Source organism: Elgaria multicarinata, chromosome 8 (genome assembly GCF_023053635.1).
Source record: "Elgaria multicarinata webbii isolate HBS135686 ecotype San Diego chromosome 8, rElgMul1.1.pri, whole genome shotgun sequence".
In the NCBI taxonomy this organism is placed as follows: Eukaryota; Metazoa; Chordata; class Lepidosauria; order Squamata; family Anguidae; genus Elgaria; species Elgaria multicarinata.
In genome coordinates, this window is record NC_086178.1 from 79657122 (window position 1) to 79676277 (window position 19156).

The 19156-nt window shown below is 42.2% G+C and overlaps 1 protein-coding gene across 1 annotated transcript in view; it reads right to left on the reverse strand.

Annotated features, from left to right (window-relative positions):
• The window catches only part of STK32C (serine/threonine kinase 32C), a 196246-nt gene that overhangs the window by 17897 nt on the left and 159193 nt on the right, over positions 1-19156 (reverse strand). Inside the window, exons 3-5 of the mRNA XM_063131600.1 lie at positions 9060-9211; positions 6265-6438; positions 4834-4871 (exon numbers count right to left, since the gene is read on the reverse strand). Coding sequence (XP_062987670.1) covers positions 4834-4871; positions 6265-6438; positions 9060-9211 — 364 coding nt within the window. The remainder of the gene's footprint in view (positions 1-4833; positions 4872-6264; positions 6439-9059; positions 9212-19156) is intronic.

The following is a 19156-nucleotide window of genomic DNA, read 5'->3' on the forward strand; positions in this document are numbered from 1 at the left end:
ATTAAATTAAATAAAGCAGGCCTTTGTGTGTGTTGGTCTATTTAGTTGCCATGCTTAAAACTCAGTTTCATTTTAAAATATGAGTTTCTAGTCCTTGCTGATTCAGAAAAAAATATAGAGACATATTAAAGATATCTGGAAAAGTTCCGCCATTGGGAGGTTGAACGTGTTTTCTAGTGGTTTGGGATGGAACTTCCCTGACTTTCCCCCCTATGGATCAAGCCATCCCTACTTTGTTTCTATTCCCCCGGGTCTTGGAGTAAGGGGAAACAAATCCATATATATATATATATATATATATATATATATATATATATATATAGATTCTTAAAAGCAGAATAGAACTTTAATCCAGCATAATGGTGCAAAGCCTTTTTTTTGGGGGGGGGAGCCCTACTACGAAACCTAACTCTGTTCTAGATTTTGGCCAAAGCTTTGGAAATTGAACCAGATGTACAATATACAAATATCCCTCATTTGTAATATTCAGAGTGATCAGAGTATTTGAAATTTCTTAGCACAACATGCATATTTTGCAAATGATGGCAGTACCTTACGGCTCTGGAATAAACATCAATGAAAAGATAGCTAAATTTGATACAGTTTTTCCAAATCTAATGATTCTAACCTATACAAGGATTTTTTTTATTTTTAAAAGCACTTAATCAATATTTTTTACATTTTGGGCTAAACAGTTCCAAATTGAATTGCATGACAGGGGAAAAAATAGTGCAACAGATTGCATCAGTGAAACAACCAAAAGACTCAATACTTAAGAGTATTAAGTTTTTAAGAAATACCTTTTCTTTTCTCATTTTAACTGAACATCAGGTTTATGGAAGAGTCCTCCTAACTTGCTTGAAACCTTGTATATTGCATTGTGAATTGATCAAGATGATCCTAATAAAACCCTTATTACAATGCAGTTTGATCAACGTATCACACGTTATTTCTAAAAAAGAAACCTCTCCTGAGTCAACATAAAGACTCAGAATTCTCTTTCATTTTTCTCTTTTCTCCTTACATGTCTAGCAAAAGGGCACGTAATTCCCAGAGTGTGGGCAGTGCATCTCTGCCTTCTCAGCAAAGAAGAAAAGAGCTGTGTTATAAACAAAACCAGAATCTCTTCCCGGTCAATAAATTAATGTGTCAATGATGGCACCTTGAATACAGCTTGGGAATATATGCAGGATAAAAGCCTTTTACTCTGTGGTCAGAATAGGTCCCATCCCTATCACCTCCCTTTCTTGTCCTGTAAAATGCTAGTTGGTAAGCTGTTCAAAAGACTCCATGTGGGAGCATGCTATTGTGTGAGCTGAAAAAGAGCTGAAGACACCAGGGGACAGATGGACAAATCATCCAGCAGCTGATGGTAAATCATTAGACCCACGCTTGGCAAGAGTCCATTCAAGGGACTTCAAATCAGAAGCTGATTGAACTGATGAAAAGTGCCACCCTCTCTGTTGGATTCTTGAAGAAATATTTTGTCACAGAGAGAAAAAGTCTCAGCTTTCTTTAAATGTAGGTCTGCCTCAGGCATGTGCAAAGTATGGGTGGCTTTGGGAGGTGAATATAAAGCACTCAAGGGCAGGAAGAATTGAAGCCTCCCCTACTGCCCACACACTCCTTTGCTCTCCTTTGCACTCTGTTGGTGCTCATGCAACCTGCTATATCTGTGATAGGGAGAGGGCTGTTTTTAAAGACTCTGGCCTAATCTACACCTGTCATTTATCCAGGGTGGTCACAAGGTTGTCCCTGCACATCCAAATGATGCACAGCTGATCCCAGAGTGAACCGGGGGCGAGCACTCAGTTCTCCCAGGATAGCTAGAACTTTCCCCCTGTTTTTTCCATCATCTTGGGACCATCCCAGGCTCCATGGATGGTGTGGTTCTCCCGCCCTCCTTTTCCCCACAAGTAGCAGGACTCAGGAAACAGGCACAGAGCTATGCGGGCAGAGTCCGTGGGCATCGGGGGAGAGCATTTTCACCATCTTTGGAATGACAGTGTCTTCTGAGTTTGTCGTGGTTTGTTTTGTTTTTTAAAAAATCATACTTTCATGCAGGATCACGTCTGCGCAATTGTCTCCTCTTTTAAAAATAATAATAATGTCGGCCCAGACCATCCCGCTTTACTTCTGGGACAACTTGCTGACATGTGGCCCCTGAGGGACGATTCCAGAAGTGGAAAACTCTGTGATCATTCCTCCCCACTCCCCAAATGGCTGCAGGTGTAGATGACCCCACGGTCTGCCATCATGTGTAATTTAACCACATGATTCTTGATGTAGTCTGCATAGTAGAGGATAGGAAGGTTCTGATGGATGGCCCACCTCCAGTGTTATTTCATCCATTAACCTGGACTGATTCTGACCTAAATATATGTCACCTCTATAAAAAGCAGCTTTCAATCTGGAATGCTGAATAGGTGGCCAGCATCACCACATCTCACTTTAATTAGAATTAGCCCCAGTATATAACCTGCGGCCAGTTCACCAGCTCTCTCACAAAGGCTGGAAAGAAATCTTGCATGAGGCCCAGTATTGGGCAAGTCAAACTTTTTGTCCATTGAACAATCTTTTCGGGCCCATGGGCACATTTGACAATGTAAGGAACTGTCCTGGACACCACCATAAAATAGCTGCCATAGGAGGCACGGCTTGCCCCAAACCTGCCCAAAAGACTGAGTATAAGGCAGAGGAAGAGTCTGATCCTCAATACACTAAATAACTCATTTGAGTCCACAGTTTTCAGCACCAACAGAAACCTGTCTCATAGAAGGCAAACTCTTTACTCTTTCTCCTTCCTGGTCAACAAACGCCCCCCACCCCCAGGCCATTTCTCTCTCTCAATGATACTAGCTGTAGCATTTTACAATGCCCATTGGGGGTGAGGGCGGAAGCATTTTCGCCATCCTTGAATGGCTCTCGGTAGTTTTTAGCACCGAGTTTCCAGGATAGTTTGTTTGTTTGTTTTAAAAACTTACTTTTGGCACAGGATCGCACACATGCAATTGCGCAAATGTCTCATTCTTTAAAGAAAAACAACAACAACGCCACGCCGGAATGTCCCTCTTCACTTCCAGAATGAAGTGCTGGCATTGGACCCTGGGGGACAATCCCGGAAGCTGGAAAGCCTGAGATCCTCCCCACCCCCATCCCGGAAGACCTGCAGGTGTAGATGAGCCCCCTGGCTCACCACCAGTAGGTGCTCTTCCTGCATGCATGCATACACACACACATACACACACCTCCCTCTTCCTCCTCCTCCTCCTCACTGCAAGCATATGCAAAGTCACACTTTTTCATTGCCTCCCCCCTCCAAATCTCCTTCCAACCCCTTTCTTTTCCCCTCTCTCTTTCTCACATGCACACAGCCCCCATCCATTCAGACGTATGGGGATGTATACCATATTCTATTATGTATGTAAATATTATTATGTAAGTATCGCTTTTCTGAAGAAGCCAGACATGGCGAAACAGGACTGAACCGGGTTCCTGTAAAACCTTTGCCCATCTGTAAAACCTTATCATTTGTGCTTTTGTGTTGAGCTGAATTTCTATCATGTGTGTTTTCTGTTCAGTTACCTGTGCGACACTTAGCCTATTTCTGCTTACTTTGTACATTGCTGTATAGTTATTTTCTATTGTATTGGTTTGTCACTCATTATTATATATTTTTGTACAGTTGTGTGCTCTGTAGCAGTTATTCATTTTGAGGTTCTTACTCAACTAGTGCCCTATTTTTGTCTTTCTCCCTACACCCCTACCTGTTGGCATCACTGAGTCCACACCCCACTTGCCCACCAAGCTGGTTTGCCACTGCCCTTCTAAACTCCCTAGCCCCCCACTGCTTGCCAAACAGAAGTGACAGGAGTCCTTTTTTCTTTCCCCCATTTTTTTCCTTGTTGTCTGGGTGTTCTGCAGCGGAAAACATCGGCCTGCAGCCATCCACCATCTTAATTTCCTAAGAATGTCTCTGAGCCCCATGCTTGGCCCAGAGGCATTCATGAGAAATGAAGACAGCAGTGGCAGGAGGCCCTCATTTTGCTTTGAAGCAATCCCAGATGCCAGTAATAATAATAATAACGTTTTTTGTTTTTAAAGTAAAACATGAGAGGAGTAGGTCACCTTAGCAAGTGCCGAGAAAGGTGCCTAGAGGCACACTGGTAGTGGTAGCCTCCCCCTGGTCTAGACCAATCAGCAGTGGTACCCAGACTTTCAGACAAGGTTCTTTCCTCACCCCCTACCTGGTGATGTCAGGGATTGAACCCGGGACCTTCCACATTCAAAACATGTGCCCTTCCACTGAGCTAAGCCCTTGCCGCTACCAAAACCCAGCAGAAATGTGGAATGTTCCTTCACTCCTGGCTTTCCTATCAGAACTCAAGCTTAAACAGCCATGTTACTCCTGCCTCTGCCTACCCAAGCAGGTAGACAGATGTCAAATGTAAGAGAAATGTAGAAATATGCCCTCTGAGCAAGGTATCTATATCAACAGAGGACAACGGGTACCCCATAAGGCTTTCGTTTTAATTGCTTCTGCATACAGCAGCGCTTATCCGAAGCTTTCCAGAACGAGTAATAGTAGCTACCAATCAATGTCAATTACCACTAATTCTTCACTGAAATGAGTCTTGACAGCTGATAAACAGAATCAATTCACTTTCAAATCCCATAACCTTGTGTGCATCATTCACAGCCACAAAAATTGGAGTATAAAATGGGAACATGTAAATGAATGCAGAAGACACTAAGCTGTGAGGGGGTGGGAGACCCAGACTATTCAAATGCAGTAGAAATAAGTAGCATTTCCCCTGCCCCGCCCCCCCTTACCTTGTTCATCAAGGAGAATGTTGTCTGGTTTCACATCTCTGGAAAGCAGAAACAAGCCTTTAAGGTTTCTTATGACTATGTAATCATATAATACAAAATGCCCTGGGAAAGCTATTTAAGAGGGTGTTTTTTAAGATTACAGAAATATTACCCACTTTCATTATACAAAATAATAAGGGTGAAATTCACATAACCTTCTCAAAGACATTTTACGTGAAAGAAATAGCTTAAAATGTGCTTGGTAAATACAAGAATGTCAGGGTACGAACACAGGTCTGTTCCGAACTGCTCAGAGAGAAACAACTATTAGACGGTATAGAAATAAAATTAATAATCATAGGTGTTCACAGCACATTTCATTAGGGGGTGCCTCCAGGGCTGTTGTTGTTTTAAAGGCAAATGTTTACTGAATACTCAATCGTGAAGGGCCTTAGTTTTATTCATTTATTTATTAAACACTGTAGGCACTGATGCCCTTCTCCATTTGGGTTGCCTGACCACAGGAGGGCTGTTGCAGGTGTGTGGGGGGGAGAAGGAGATGCTCCTCAAGCCCCAGCATTGGTGGGGATTTGTGGTGGCACTGGCCAGAGGAGGAGCTTACCAGGAGATAGGGCCTCTTTGAAGCATGGCTGCTGGCAGAAAGGCTCCCAGCAGAGCGATTCCTTTTTGCTCCTGGTGCTCTCCTGGGCGCAGTGGTTCTTCAGTGCGGTGGCAGAGCAGCCAGAGGGCTGTTCCCCCTGTGTTTGGATCCCCCTCTGGATCCCTACTAAGTGACCCCCTCAGTTCAGTGCTTATTGCTTGAGACATTAGGGTGTGCCTGGGCATACCTGGCACACCCCTTGTGCACGCCTATGCTAACAACAACAACAACCAGTTCTCTTAGGGGAGGGGTGCCAGTTTTATGTATTTTATATTTACAATTGTTCCCCGCCTCAATCAAAATGGAGATGAGGGTAAGAAATAATGTTGTTGTTGTTGTTGTTGTTGTCTTTCAGCTTGAAAACTGCACTCGGGAGTTGCCGTCCAATGATGGGAGGGGCCAACATCTTGTAGCTTAAAGTGTAACTAAGGAGAGGCAAATTCAACCCCATCTCTCCCCACCCTGCACCAACTATTGCAAGGACACCAACTAAGCTCTGAGGGAACTCTGAGGGGTCAGATGACTGAAAGGGACGTGGCAGATGAAGTCATGTCCCTGCTAACAAAAAGTGCTGGCATTGCATCCCTTTACACCATTGATCATGAATGATCATACATTCCCACACTAACAGTGGGGCTTAGTTGTTCACAGAGTAAAAATTATATCAAGTTCGAGTTCAGTTTTGTAATTGAGTTTCCACATGCTTGAAACCCCTGGAGAGCCTGAGTCTAGGTGGGTTTGTACAGCCATGCCAGCACCTGACAGCCGAGAGTTACAGATTGTGCCGTTACCTGTGTATGATCCGCTGACTGCGCAAATAGTCTAAAGCTGAGGCCATCTCACAGATATAGAGTTTCACTGTTTCCTCGGTAAACTGCACGTTCTGCTGGAGATGATAACGTAGGTCGCCGCCCAGGAGCAAATCTACTACCATGAACATGTCTTCTTCATCCTGAAAGGAGTACCTGCAGAAAGCGAGCAACGGTGAGTAAACCGAGGAACCCTACTCCAATTTCACAGAAGGCATCACCAAATGAGAGGTCTGTTCTCCTTTTCCATTTGCATACACACCTGCCAAATAATAATAGAATCGGGACGCCCCTTCAATATTCAAATGTTTAAATGAGAAACAAAAATCTTTTCATTTGTCCCGGTGTTTTTTGCCCCTTGCCATTCTGTACTGATAGTCTAGGCAAATCAATTTGGCTCCTGTCGTTTTGTTTTGGAGTGCTTATTATATGAGCTGCCCCCGGTTTCATATCTAGCAAGGAGCAGCTGTCCCAGTTAATTTTACCTTCCTCGTATAAACTCCGCTTCTATATTTGGCACAGTCACATGGCTGCTGTACTATGATTGTTACAGTCATTTTTTCCAGGCATAATCAATAATGTACTGGAATATCAAGCAGCCCATCTCATTTCATTATCAACAGAAAAACACTTCCATCCGTGTGAGTGGCTCATTGGCAACACCAGGTTAGCTTGAGTTGCTGCTACCTAGCCTCTTTCTAAAATTCAGGTAGTTTTAATTGTATCCCCATAGTTTTAATTGTTTTCATAGCTTTAACATTTTCTAGTTTTTAGCTTGTTAAGGGTTTGATACATTTTAGCTGCGTACATCGCTTATTGTTTTGTACTGTTTGATTTTATCTGTACGCCGGCCTGAGATCTCAATGACATAGGGTGGGATACACATGTTTAAATAAATAATAAATAATTGTCTTGGAATCAGAGCATATTGATTAGAGAAGATGAGTTTAAAACAGGGGTGGGCAACACACAGGCCACAGGCAGCATCACCCATGCAGAAATAAACACATGGCCTGATTTGCAGGCCCTGCTGCTCCCGAAAATACCATCACTGCCAGAGTGACCATATGGAAAGGAGGACAGGGCTCCTGTATCTTTCATACTTGTATAGAAAAGGGGATTTCAGCAGGTGTCCGTTGTATGCACGCAGCACTTGCTGAAATTCCCTCTTCATCACAACAGTTAAAGCTGCAGGAGCTATAGTAGAGTGACCAGATACAAAAGAGGACAGGGCTCCTTCAGCTTTAACTGTTGTGATTTTCACCATTGCTGCTGGTCAATGCCTATGTTGGTAGCCTAGCACCACATCATTATTCATTTTCATTTCTTCCCTACTTCTCATAGAGACTCGAAAGGAGCATAGAATTAGGTCAGGTGTAGCAAACTAGTGACCCTCCAGATGGTTTACTGGTGGGAGCTGAAGATTGTGTCCAATGCACTACACATGGTCAGGAAATCCCACTGCCATGCCCTCAGACTGACTGTGACCAAAAAATCCTTTCAAGGATTGGTTGTTCCGACATCCCAACTGCAGAGGTTGAGATCCAGGCTAAGCAAAGACTGATGCAGGAAGGAGCAACACCCGGAAGCCATGAGCAGCGAACCACAGTCTGCTGTAATCTGCCAGGACTCATCTCCAGAAATGGAGATGTGGTTGGCCACAACGTCTCCGTTAGCAAAGGGTTGTTTCTCCTGCAGCTTTCCCCAATGTACCTTAATATTCAACTATACCCACTTAACTGGGAACAAGCCTCATTGAAATCAATGAGCAGACAAGAAGAGGATTGCAACGTCAAAGAATAGGATTGCAACGTTAAAGTGCACTGGACTTTGGAGCATTTCCCTGTGAGCTGGGCCTGACTCGATCCACATCAAGTCAAGGCAATTTGTGGGTTTTTATTTATTTATTTATTTGTATTACTTACTTATTGCATTTATTGCCCACCTTTTTTTTCTCTCCAAGGAACCCAAGGCAGCCTACATAATCTTCCTCCTCCTCTCCATTTTATCCTCACAACAACAACCCTGTGAAGTAGGTTTAGCTGAGAGTCTGAGACTGGCCCAAAGTCACCCAGTGAGCTTTCATGGCCAAGTGGGGACTAGAACCCGGATCTTCTGACTCCCAGACTAACACTCTAGCTACTACACCACATTAGTCATCCAGGTGGCTTTTTTATTTGCATAAATAGAAATCGGTACAAATTACAGACAGAATTAGTGCAAATTATGCAAAACGGCAGCTGCATTTTGCACAAATTACTATTTGTGCAAATAAGAAAAACCTGGAAAAAGGTCCCAGATTTTTGGGAAAACAAGTAGCTCAGGGCACAAATGCAAGCTGAGTTGGGGGTGCCATGGAAATCCAGTGAGCCCAGAAAGGGGCGAATTTCCTGATGACAGACATCCCTTCACCAAACCCAGCTCTTACAAGAGTGACATGAGGTTGTATCTTATGGTAACTTTGCTTTAGCACTTTTGCTCCTGCAAGCTGAGGCATCCATAGTTTCACTGACTCCAACCACCTATTTAAAATGCCCCTCAATGTGACCCTGAAGGTTGGGGGACGTTTTGGAACTGAATGGAATATGGTGTGAACGACTGCAGGAGTGTGTGTTGAGGCAGTTGGCAAAAATTGGATGTCCCGACTTCCACAACCAGAAGCACTTCCTACTAAGGCAAAACCAGCTTTGGATACAGCCCTTGATTCCAGGTAGGCAACTGGTGGAATACAGCTCTCCCCTCAACTCTCAAATTATATCAGAAAAGAAGAGATTCACCAGAGATTCACCAAGAAGACATGCTCAATTTCCTGCAGGATCTCTAGTTCTCTGAACACGTTCCGAACTTCATCTCTTTCAACGCACTGCTGCTTGTTCATGTACTTCATGGCGTACATCTTCTCTGTATCTCTCTTTTGTACAATGCACACCTTGATGTAAAGAAAAGAAAACAAAAGTTGTCTTAGACTTGTCTGTTCTTATTGGCTTATTCATGCAGCTGTTAAAGTGTCATTCAGATTCTATGCCCATTTTCATGGTTACAACTGAGTTTGCTGAATGTGTGCAATTGCCTCCCTGCAACAGAATGTTCCTGCCACCTCCCAGCATTTGCCGCCTGAGGCAAATGCTTAACTCTGCCTAATAGTAACACCAGCCCTGGATCTGACAACCTGATCCCCACGTGGAAGATCATATGGGAAAAGTTCACAACACAGTTACTCCCCACTCCAGCAATGTCTTGGCTCCCGAGAGGGTGAAACTGATGTTCGGAGTAGCCATGTTGCCACATCTAGAGATTACAATATTATTGGAGCAGCGCATGAAAGAGATAAGCTGCAACAGTTCTCATACCACAGGTAATGTCAGAATTATATAGGGAAGAGCTAGCCACCATGCCCCATTTCCATATAGCCTTCAATCATGAGGTTGGCAAACGATGGATCTAAGAACCTCAGGAAAGGTTGTGCCAAAAAAAAAAAAGTGTTTGGCGAATTGTCCTTAATTTGGAATAAGTCGAAAATTCAGCTGTGAGGCTGTTAATGGGACCAGGTGTTATAATCACATTAAGCTGAGCTTCACTAACAGGACCGGCTTCCAGTTTGCTTCTAGGCTTGCCCATAGACCTTTGTCCGGTGTTTACTTTGATGTCACTTTGGTGCCAGGCAAAGATCTTTCCATTTCCCTAGACTTTAAAAATGTCTGTACTTTATTTTTATGCTGCCTGGTGTTTGTTTTAATTCCACTGGCCTCTTTTGTACCACTTTTATATTGTGCGGTTTTCAAGTTCTTGTATTAATATTCCTCTTTTAATTCTTTTAGTATAATTTTAACTTTCTGTAAGCTGCCCTGGTAACATGTTCAAATATAAATTACCTGACAACTGGTCTGCATGAAGAACTTCATAGGAAGCTATCTTATATGAGGGCAGACCATTGTCCATCTAATAGACAATGGAAGTGAGGCAGGTGGCTACTAGGAGGAGGGCTTTCTCTGTTGTGGCACCCCGGCTGTGGAATGAGCTCCCCTAAGAGGTTCGCTTGGCGCCTACAGTGTACTCCTTCCGTCACCACCTGAAGACCTTTTTTATTTTCTCAGCATTTTAACACCTAATTTAACTTAAATTTAAACTTTGCTGTTTTAATTCCATATTCTAACCTATATCAATTTTTGCTTTGTGGTTTTATCCTGGTTGTGCTTTTTATATTGTATTTTGTATTTGTGTTTTTATATTGTTGGTTGTTTTTATGCTCTTCGTGGTTTTAATTTTTGTGAACCACCCAGAGAGCTTCGGCTATTGGGCAGTATAAAAATGTAATAAATAAATCATCATCATCTAGCCCAGCACTATTTACTCCAGTGTCCTTTCCATCACCTGGAAAGGAACTCAGGTGGGACCAGCTTAACTAGTTATTTTAAAGGGTAGGCCAAGCTAGGGAAGTGCATACAAGCAAAATTTGAGTTTGAAGTGTTCCAAATTCCACCTTATTTATATTATTATTTATATTTATATATTTATTTAAATTTATTATTACATGTATCTCCTGTCCTTTTTCCTCTTGCAAGGAACACAAGGTGTCTTACATAATCCTCCTCCTCTTTGTTTTATCCTCACAACAACCTTGTGAGTTAGGCTAGGCTGAAATCAGTGACTGGCCCAAAGTCACCCCATGAGCTTCTTGACTGAGTGGGGACAAGAACCCGGATCTCCTGAGTCCCAGTCCAACACTCTAACCACTACACCACACAAGTTATCTTAAAGCACATTCCGTCTTGTTTTTCCTTATCAAATTGCAATCTTTGTTTTTCCTTTCCGCACAAAAATGCATGCATATATTCCCAAATGTACGCAGCAACTGTACATATCAACATATGCATTATTCTATTGATTAAAGCATGTTTGTGCACGTTTTCAAAAGTATGCATGCTGTTCATGCACATTTTTTTTTCAAATGTATGCATGCTGTCAAACACTTTCCATTTGGTCTGCGAGTCACATTGCAAGCTTGGAGGTGTATGGACTTTGACCACAGACTGAGTTTGAATCCGTGTTCAGTCTAGGTGATGTGAACTGGGTAAATCCTAGTCAAAAACAAACTGAAAGAAATGACTCATTCATCCCTAGGTCCAGCCTATGAAATTACTATTTTCTTAGAGTCTGGGTATATAACTGTTTACCTGTGAAGATTAACATAGCAAAAAACTCAGGAAGATAATACCTTACATATATGTATGTTCTTATATCTCTTGTGATTTGATGTGTAGTCTACGGATGAGATCATGTGCTTGCATTATAGGACTTCCACACAATTGCAGTTCTTGTTTTGTGTTTTTAGGGCATTGTACTAGTCTGGATTATTATTATTATTATTATTATTATTATTATTATTATTTATTTATTTATTTATTTATATAGCACCATCAATGTACATGGTGCTGTACAGAGTAAAACAGTAAATAGCAAGACCCTGCCGCATAGGCTTACATTCTAATAAAACCATAATAAAACAATAAGGAGGGGAAGAGAATACAAACAGGCACAGGGTAGGGTAAACAGGCACTGGGTAGGGTAAAACTAACATTATGATAGATTGATTATGATAGATTGATAGTGGCAGCCCCATCTCATCTGTGGGGGCCTATCATCTTCTTGAGTCAGAATCTCACACCTAGTCTGATCCTTTAAATTAGAGAGACCAAGGATTAAAACCTATGTCCTTCTACATGCGTAGAAGGTACTTTCCCACTGAGTACTTTCCAACTGAGCAGGTACTTTCCCAATGAGTGATGCTATGACTTAAATCTCTCTCTCCCTCCCTCTCTATCTCTCTGGCAGAACTTTCTTGAATGTGCACAAAGAGACTTAAGGATGCAGGTTTCTTAATGAGCACATCTAGTTAAACTCCAGACATAGTTCACCCATCATAACCTCTGGAGTTCATCAGACTGAAATGATCTTTGCTCCCATTAGCCAATTAATTCCATTACCATCCAGACAAACAGAGTCAAGATGTGCTGCCCTTGAGATGCCCTTTTTCAACCATCAAACTGATGTCTGCAGTTGTTAGTATAAGGAGGTTAATTTGGTTCTTCTTTTATTTATTTATTTTTAAATCCTGTGTTGAGGACTGCAAAACTGGTGAGTTCCCATTATTTTATTTCTGAACTAATGCTTTATGTGGGGTTGTATTTTATGCCTTCCTCAGCTTCTTTCAAGAACTAATGAAACACTTAGTTACAAGGTAACTATTTGGAAATGAGTGGATGAAAATTCTGCACCAGTTCATTCATGCAAGTTCCTCATCAAGAACAGCAGGCTGAACATTGTTGGGATTTGTCCTGCCCCATTAGGCCCTGCTGCCTCTGAATCAAAATTGGCTTCAGCCTTTAAAAAGCATAATGTAAAGCCCAGGATAGCTGTGAGAGTTGGCTGCCATGAGAGTGCATCGCTATTTAACTTCTCAGCTAATTATGGGTGAAAGGAGGGATACAATCCCAAAGAGTAAGTATGCCTTATCAAACAGCTGTATTTTGGCTTTGAGGTGACTTCTGGAGAGATTTTCTCTGGGAAGCAAGCTGGGGCAGGGTGGAGGCCTCAGCTCTCAGCATCCGCCCAAGGGCCAAAACACCCTGGTTTGACATGCTAATTGCCTATGGGTCAAACTCACTCGTCAGAACTAAGGAATTAATAATGGGCTTAGTAACCACTCGCCTGTTTATAAGCCGATTCACCAGCAGAAAGGCTTTGCTGGTGCCTAGTAGAACCCTTTGTCCCTGCACTATCTTTTCTTACTGAACACTTTCTGCCTCCTCTGTTTGTGCTTCCAGAGAACTTTGTAAGAAGAAAACCCCAAACTGGCAACTAATGCTACCCAAGGACTTTGGGACTTTATCTGGTTCCCTATCAGGGAACAGCTGGTCTGTTTTTAGTGCTTGTTACACTTACTGCCTGGACTTTTCATCTATTGGACTAATAAATCACTCTTTCCCTTGGGCTTCTTTCTGTTGAACCTTGCATTGTTGAAACTTGCTGTGGAATATGCTGTTTTCATAGACCATGGATTATTGTTTGCCATGAACAAGTTATCTTTGTCTATGATTGCTATGAAAGCTTTCTGGTCTGCACTATTGGTGACTTTTAAGTCTGTTGTTTTGCCTTGACACCCGTACAGTAGAGATTCCCAATGCAGACTCTGTTGTATAACATGATCTAAGATTAAGTGCTATGACTTCTGAAGTGTCATCTATATCGCTTGATTCATCTTTGAATAAAGCTAAGTCACTGAATCTATAACTCCATCGTCCTGTCCTATAGCTAGGCCCAATTTGGACAAACGTGAACTGAAGAAAAAATCAGACAAATATGAAAATAGTTACTCATATACCAGCTGAAGTAAACAATCAAAACAAGACATGGATAAGCAGGGAGCATGACGACTGCAAACTGCGGGTTGCTAACAACTTACAAAATCTCAGTAGATACATTAGAAATTGAAAGAGCAAATATAATGAATGGTTATCATGAGATGGGGGTGAGTAGAGTGACCATATGAAAAGGAGGACAGGGCTCCTGTATCTTTAACAGTTGCATAGAAAAGGGAATTTCATCAGGTGTCATTTGTATATATGGAGAACCTGGTGAAATTCGGCTATTGAGCTTCGGCTATTGGGCGGCATAAAAATGTAATAAATAAATAAATAAATAAATAAATAAATAAATTCCCTCTTCATCACCACAGTTAAAGCTGCAGGAGCTATACTGGAGTGACCAGATTTAAAAGAGGGCAGGGCACGTGCAGCTTTAACTGGTGTGATGAAAAGGGAATTTCACCAGGTTCTCCATATATACAAATAAAACCTGCTGAAATTCCCTTTTCTATGCAACTGTTAAAGATACAGGAGCCCTGTCCTCCTTTTGATAGGGGTAAGGGGAGAACACAATTAGGCACAAATTGAAATCACGAGAATTATTGTTTTTATATTATTGCAAAATAACGAGATTATTTATGTAAATATATCTAACATGTATATAAACTACTATTAAATATAGCTCTGTAGAAGGGACTACAGTTCAGTTTCAGAGTGCATGTTTTGCACATATACGATCTTAATTCCTGGCATCTCCGGCTCGACCAACCCAAAACATTCTTGCCTAAAGCAAAGGACAAGATAGCGCCTCTCCCCATTCCAAAGCCAATGTGCAATCTGCCCTGGAAAAAAGATAGCAAGTACAGAAACACCCTTCATTTCTTGCGTATAGATGTAAACCCTCTGATGTAAACCTGAGAGAGAGAAAGATGCAATTCAAAGTGACAGGGGATCCAATTTTGAAGACTGCCAGTAAGCATGGATGCTGTAAATATTTCATACTGGATAATGTCTGCTTTAACGTTACACTTATCTAGGAGAGGCAAGATCCATCATTTAAGAGTCCGAAGATGGGAATTACGAAGAGCCTTGCTAACCCAGACACTGTAGTCCAGGATGTTTTGCAGAGTAAGAGGAAATGCAAGTGGGTGTTTTCCCCCTTAGTTTGCCAGTGTCTGGCCTCTTATTTTGTCCCCCACCCCCCCCATAAAAAACCCTTTAAGTGTTATTATTAGAAAAAAAACTCTGTGTAACACTGGCAGAATTAAGGTAGGGACAACCTTGTATGCCTGTTCAAGATCCTGTGCATAATAGATTGAATAAAACCAGAGTTCCCTTTAGAGTCAGCTGCTGCCAACTGATTTGTGCACATCTGTCATTGCTTTTATTAACTTAGAGGCATAAAGAGCTTGGAAATTACTTTATTCAGAAGCGGTCTCCTGTCTGTAATCATATTGAGGGGATTCTGGACAATCTCACACCCCACTTTTGTTTTCATCATTAACTGGAAAAATCAACCAACCTATTTTACTGACCTAATTGGGAAGGAAGGAATGATTAAGGCATTTTAAAATTAGATTCCTTTCCTTATTTCTTTCTTTATTATACCACCCCATAGACGAAGCTCTTTAAAAAGTACTGTCAGCAGTGCCGGATGTAGAAACAAGCTAAGTAAACCACGGCTAAGGGCCTCATATTATGAAAGGCCTCTAAATATGTTGGAGATGACAATGGCCTCATCTACACCAAGCAGGATATTGCACTTTGGAAGTGTTATGAAAGCAGTATATAAAAAGCAGGAGCCACACTACTGCTTTATAGGGGTATTGAAGTGCACTGACAACTGTTGGGGCCCATTGACACATACCATTTACTGCTTTCGTACCGCTTTCATTGTGCACTATCCTGCTTGGTATAGATGAGGCCTAAGATGCAAGACAACTAAGATGAAATCACTTTGTCTTAAATATGTTGTTAAAGTCTGATGTGACTTACAGCAGAGTTGCCTTATAGAGAGAAATTGTGACAACACAGCATTTAGTATTGAAGGCAATAAGTGAAAACCAGAGCCACTTTAAAAGAAGTTCAAATCAACTTATTTCATTAGTGCTTTTATACACATCTTCAGAGAAGGCCATATAACATTATTTAACCACATGCACCCCTAACACTGCATCAGGGCCAGCCTTTCAATGAGGCAGCCTGATATGGGCACATCAGGCAGTCCGGAATGGGAAGAGTGGCAAATTGTGCTGTCTTCTCACCCAAAGGGCCTGCCATTGCTTGGCCGGCTGCATGACCAGCCGGCCAGCCACTTTCTCTCCCTCCCACCCTCTCGCCACCACTGTCACTTCCCTGCCTGCGTGCCTGCTTGGCCAGCCAGCCAACAGCTTGCAGCCATGCAGCAGCAGCAGCAGTGGCGACTCCTCTTCGTCCCTCCCTTGGCCAGCCGCTACTGCTTTCTGCCCCAGTTGTGGGGCTCCTGGAAGACTGAGCTGAAATAACATGAGAGCTCTTGCAATATTTTGGCAGCGTCTCAGAGACTGTGAGACTTAGCTGAAATATCGTCAGTCTTCTGGCCAAAGGAAAGTGGAGGAGTTGAGAGGGGGGGCGGAGTCACCACCACCACTGTTGTCGTACTTCTTTGCATGCCTGAGGTGGCACCTCGTACTGGGCCAGGCCTGCACTGGGTGGTACCCTTTCATTACCCTTTCTCTTATAATGTAATACACTTTTTTCTCTTTATTTTTATGGTATGGGGCCTCTGAATTTTGACACAGGTTAGGCCCTCAGCATGTCTTAATCTGGCCCTGACTGGCAGTGCCATCCTATACAAATTTACTCAGATGTAAATCCCATTGTGTTTAATGGAGCTGACTTCCAGGCAAGGGCCAATCGTACGAGCCACCATGTCAGGAAAAAAAGGGGTTTGGGATGGGGCAAAACCATCTTAAGCCATTGGGATGCCATGTCTTACTGTCTTAGCAAGACAGAGTGGTGCTCGGGCTATACATTTTAATCAGTTTAATTGGTGGATTAATTACTTCAAGCTCAAATTGATTAGTTTTTGTAAATAAGCTTTAACCATTAGGGTTAAGAATATACGTATATGTGTTTCAAGAGCAATTTGGGGTGGGTGGGTGGGTGTGTTTTTTGTTTTGTTTTTTGTTTTTGTTTTTGTATATTACTAAAACAGGACCTAAAAAAGAAAAGAAAGACTGGTGGATCCAGTCTTAGTCATACTTACAGTAGACCCATTGATTTCAGCAGGTCTAACATTAGTCACAACTAACCTAAGCCCCATTGATATCAATGGGTCTACTCTAAGTATGACTACATCTGGAACCAACTCATTAAAATGACTTTTCCCTTTCAAAATGAAGTAGGTTTTGTATAGCTCACAGTATGATAATAAATTGCATTGTTATCCCAAGCTTCCTCCAAGGAGCACAGGATGTTTCACATGATTCTGTCCCAGCCTGATCTACTTTGCAGCCTAAATTTGATATAAACACATTTCTCTTGATCATCACTTTAGTTTGTTTTCTTGTCTGCGTACTCTTTAAATTTTTCCTCCGTTGACCACATATTCCTGGTCAGCAACACAGTGTCCTGCAATTCTGATTTGAGGAGGAGATGGAAGGTGTCCCTGTTCCCCAAAATGGTGCACAAACAAGAGCTTTGGCCAGAGCCACCACTTCTGCCATACACCTATTTTTTTGCAACTGGAGTGTGGGCCAGACAGAGGGCCGAGTTTGGCTCGGTGTCTTCCAATTGCCGACCCTTACTCTATATTGTTAATACCAGGGGTGTTGAACCTCAGGCTACGGGCCAAATCCAGCCCACCCATGGGCCCAATCTGGCCCTCTGGGTTGGCGGCCCTTCCATCCCTCCCCTGGTCCTGCCCCCTTTTCCCTCACTGCCATTGGTTTGGTTGTTTCCCCACATTTGCAGTTTTCCCCCATTCAAAAAGGTTCAAATCTGTCTCCTACATCTTAGTTACTGGCAGTAACATCTGTAAGCTAAAATATGCTGGGTTGTGGGGGGTGGGTGACATTTGGTATTTTAGCGTCACCCTTTTGCCTCCAATCCTGCCCACCCCCTGGAATGAATTCCCTAGAGCTTCTCCAAAATTCAATAGTGCTGAAAGTTGTTTGACCCTCCGGGTTAATACCATCTGGCCTTGCTTTTGTGTAAGTGACTCACATTGCGAAGATTTCTACTCCTTAGAAACAGAGATTGTTCTGTAAGACTATTGTGGAGAAATTTATTTGGGGGAAATGGCCTAGCTACGCATAGTTTCAAGGTATAGTTTCAAGGGCGGTTCCTATAACTCTTCTCACCTCCAGACAATCCAAAAAATACCTCTGGTTGGAACTGAATTTTTTATGCAACTGAGTCACTGCATTTCAAATAACAACCAAAAAAAGATGGACAAAGGGGGCATATTTGGAAGGGACAGGGAATCCCATAAAATAAGAGCAGCTGGCATGATAATGAAGCTATTGTTAGTGAAATTATCTCATTTAGGCTTCTTTGCCAGCAATAGGGGCAACAAGCAGAATTTAAAGCACCAGGTCCTAAATAGATTGCTGAAAGAAACCAGATAAAAATGGCTAATACTAAGAAAGAACAAACAGAAAATCTTAGCCAATTATGCCTTCAAAGCATGAGAAGTAAAAATCTACAGTGTCTCTACATGATGAAGAGCTCTCCATAACTCAAAATATTGCCTATTCCTAAACCAGTAGAGGTTGATCCAATAAAAGATATTGCTTGTCATAATTTTGTATCTTTCATTAACTGGAACTAATGTTGAAACAGCAGTCTATATGAAAGTATTAAAAAAATAGTTGGTGCTATTTCTTGATAAGAACACTGCAAGCTATCTTGGGAGCAAGATGGATTGTGCAGTTGTCATGGCAAAGTCCAAACTCCCTGGTTGATATAATTCCTAGGGGAGTAATTAGGAGAGGCATCACTGCACAGGCCAGTTCTCAGCAAACTATAGATCAGTGTCCAGCATGCAGTGTCCAGCATACTTCAGTGCTTAAATATCTCCAAGACCTCAGTTTGAGGGGCTGGAAAAGACCTCTGTCTGAATCCTTGGAGAGCTCCTTGGAGACTAGGCGGAACTGGACTAGTTGGACTAATGGTTTTGACTTCACTTAAAGTAGCTAAACATTCAATACGTAGGGGAGTCTCACCCACTTAACCCAATTCCTCTCCTGGAAAGATGCTCCCAGCTACTCATTCGGAGTGGATGTGGCTTGCTGCCCTATGGAGACTACTCTTTGACTGCTACTCCATAGTGTCACCATTTTGGAATATCTTATTTCCAGAAATAGCAAATAGCTTACATCAAACCATACATATGACACCAGTGTGGGCCTTATTAACAATATAGGAAGAACAAAATGCAGAAGTGACATCTAAGGACTTGAGTTCATGCTGATGACTGCTCGAAGGCTCATAGCCAAAAGTTGGGAAAATGCAGAACTTCTAACATT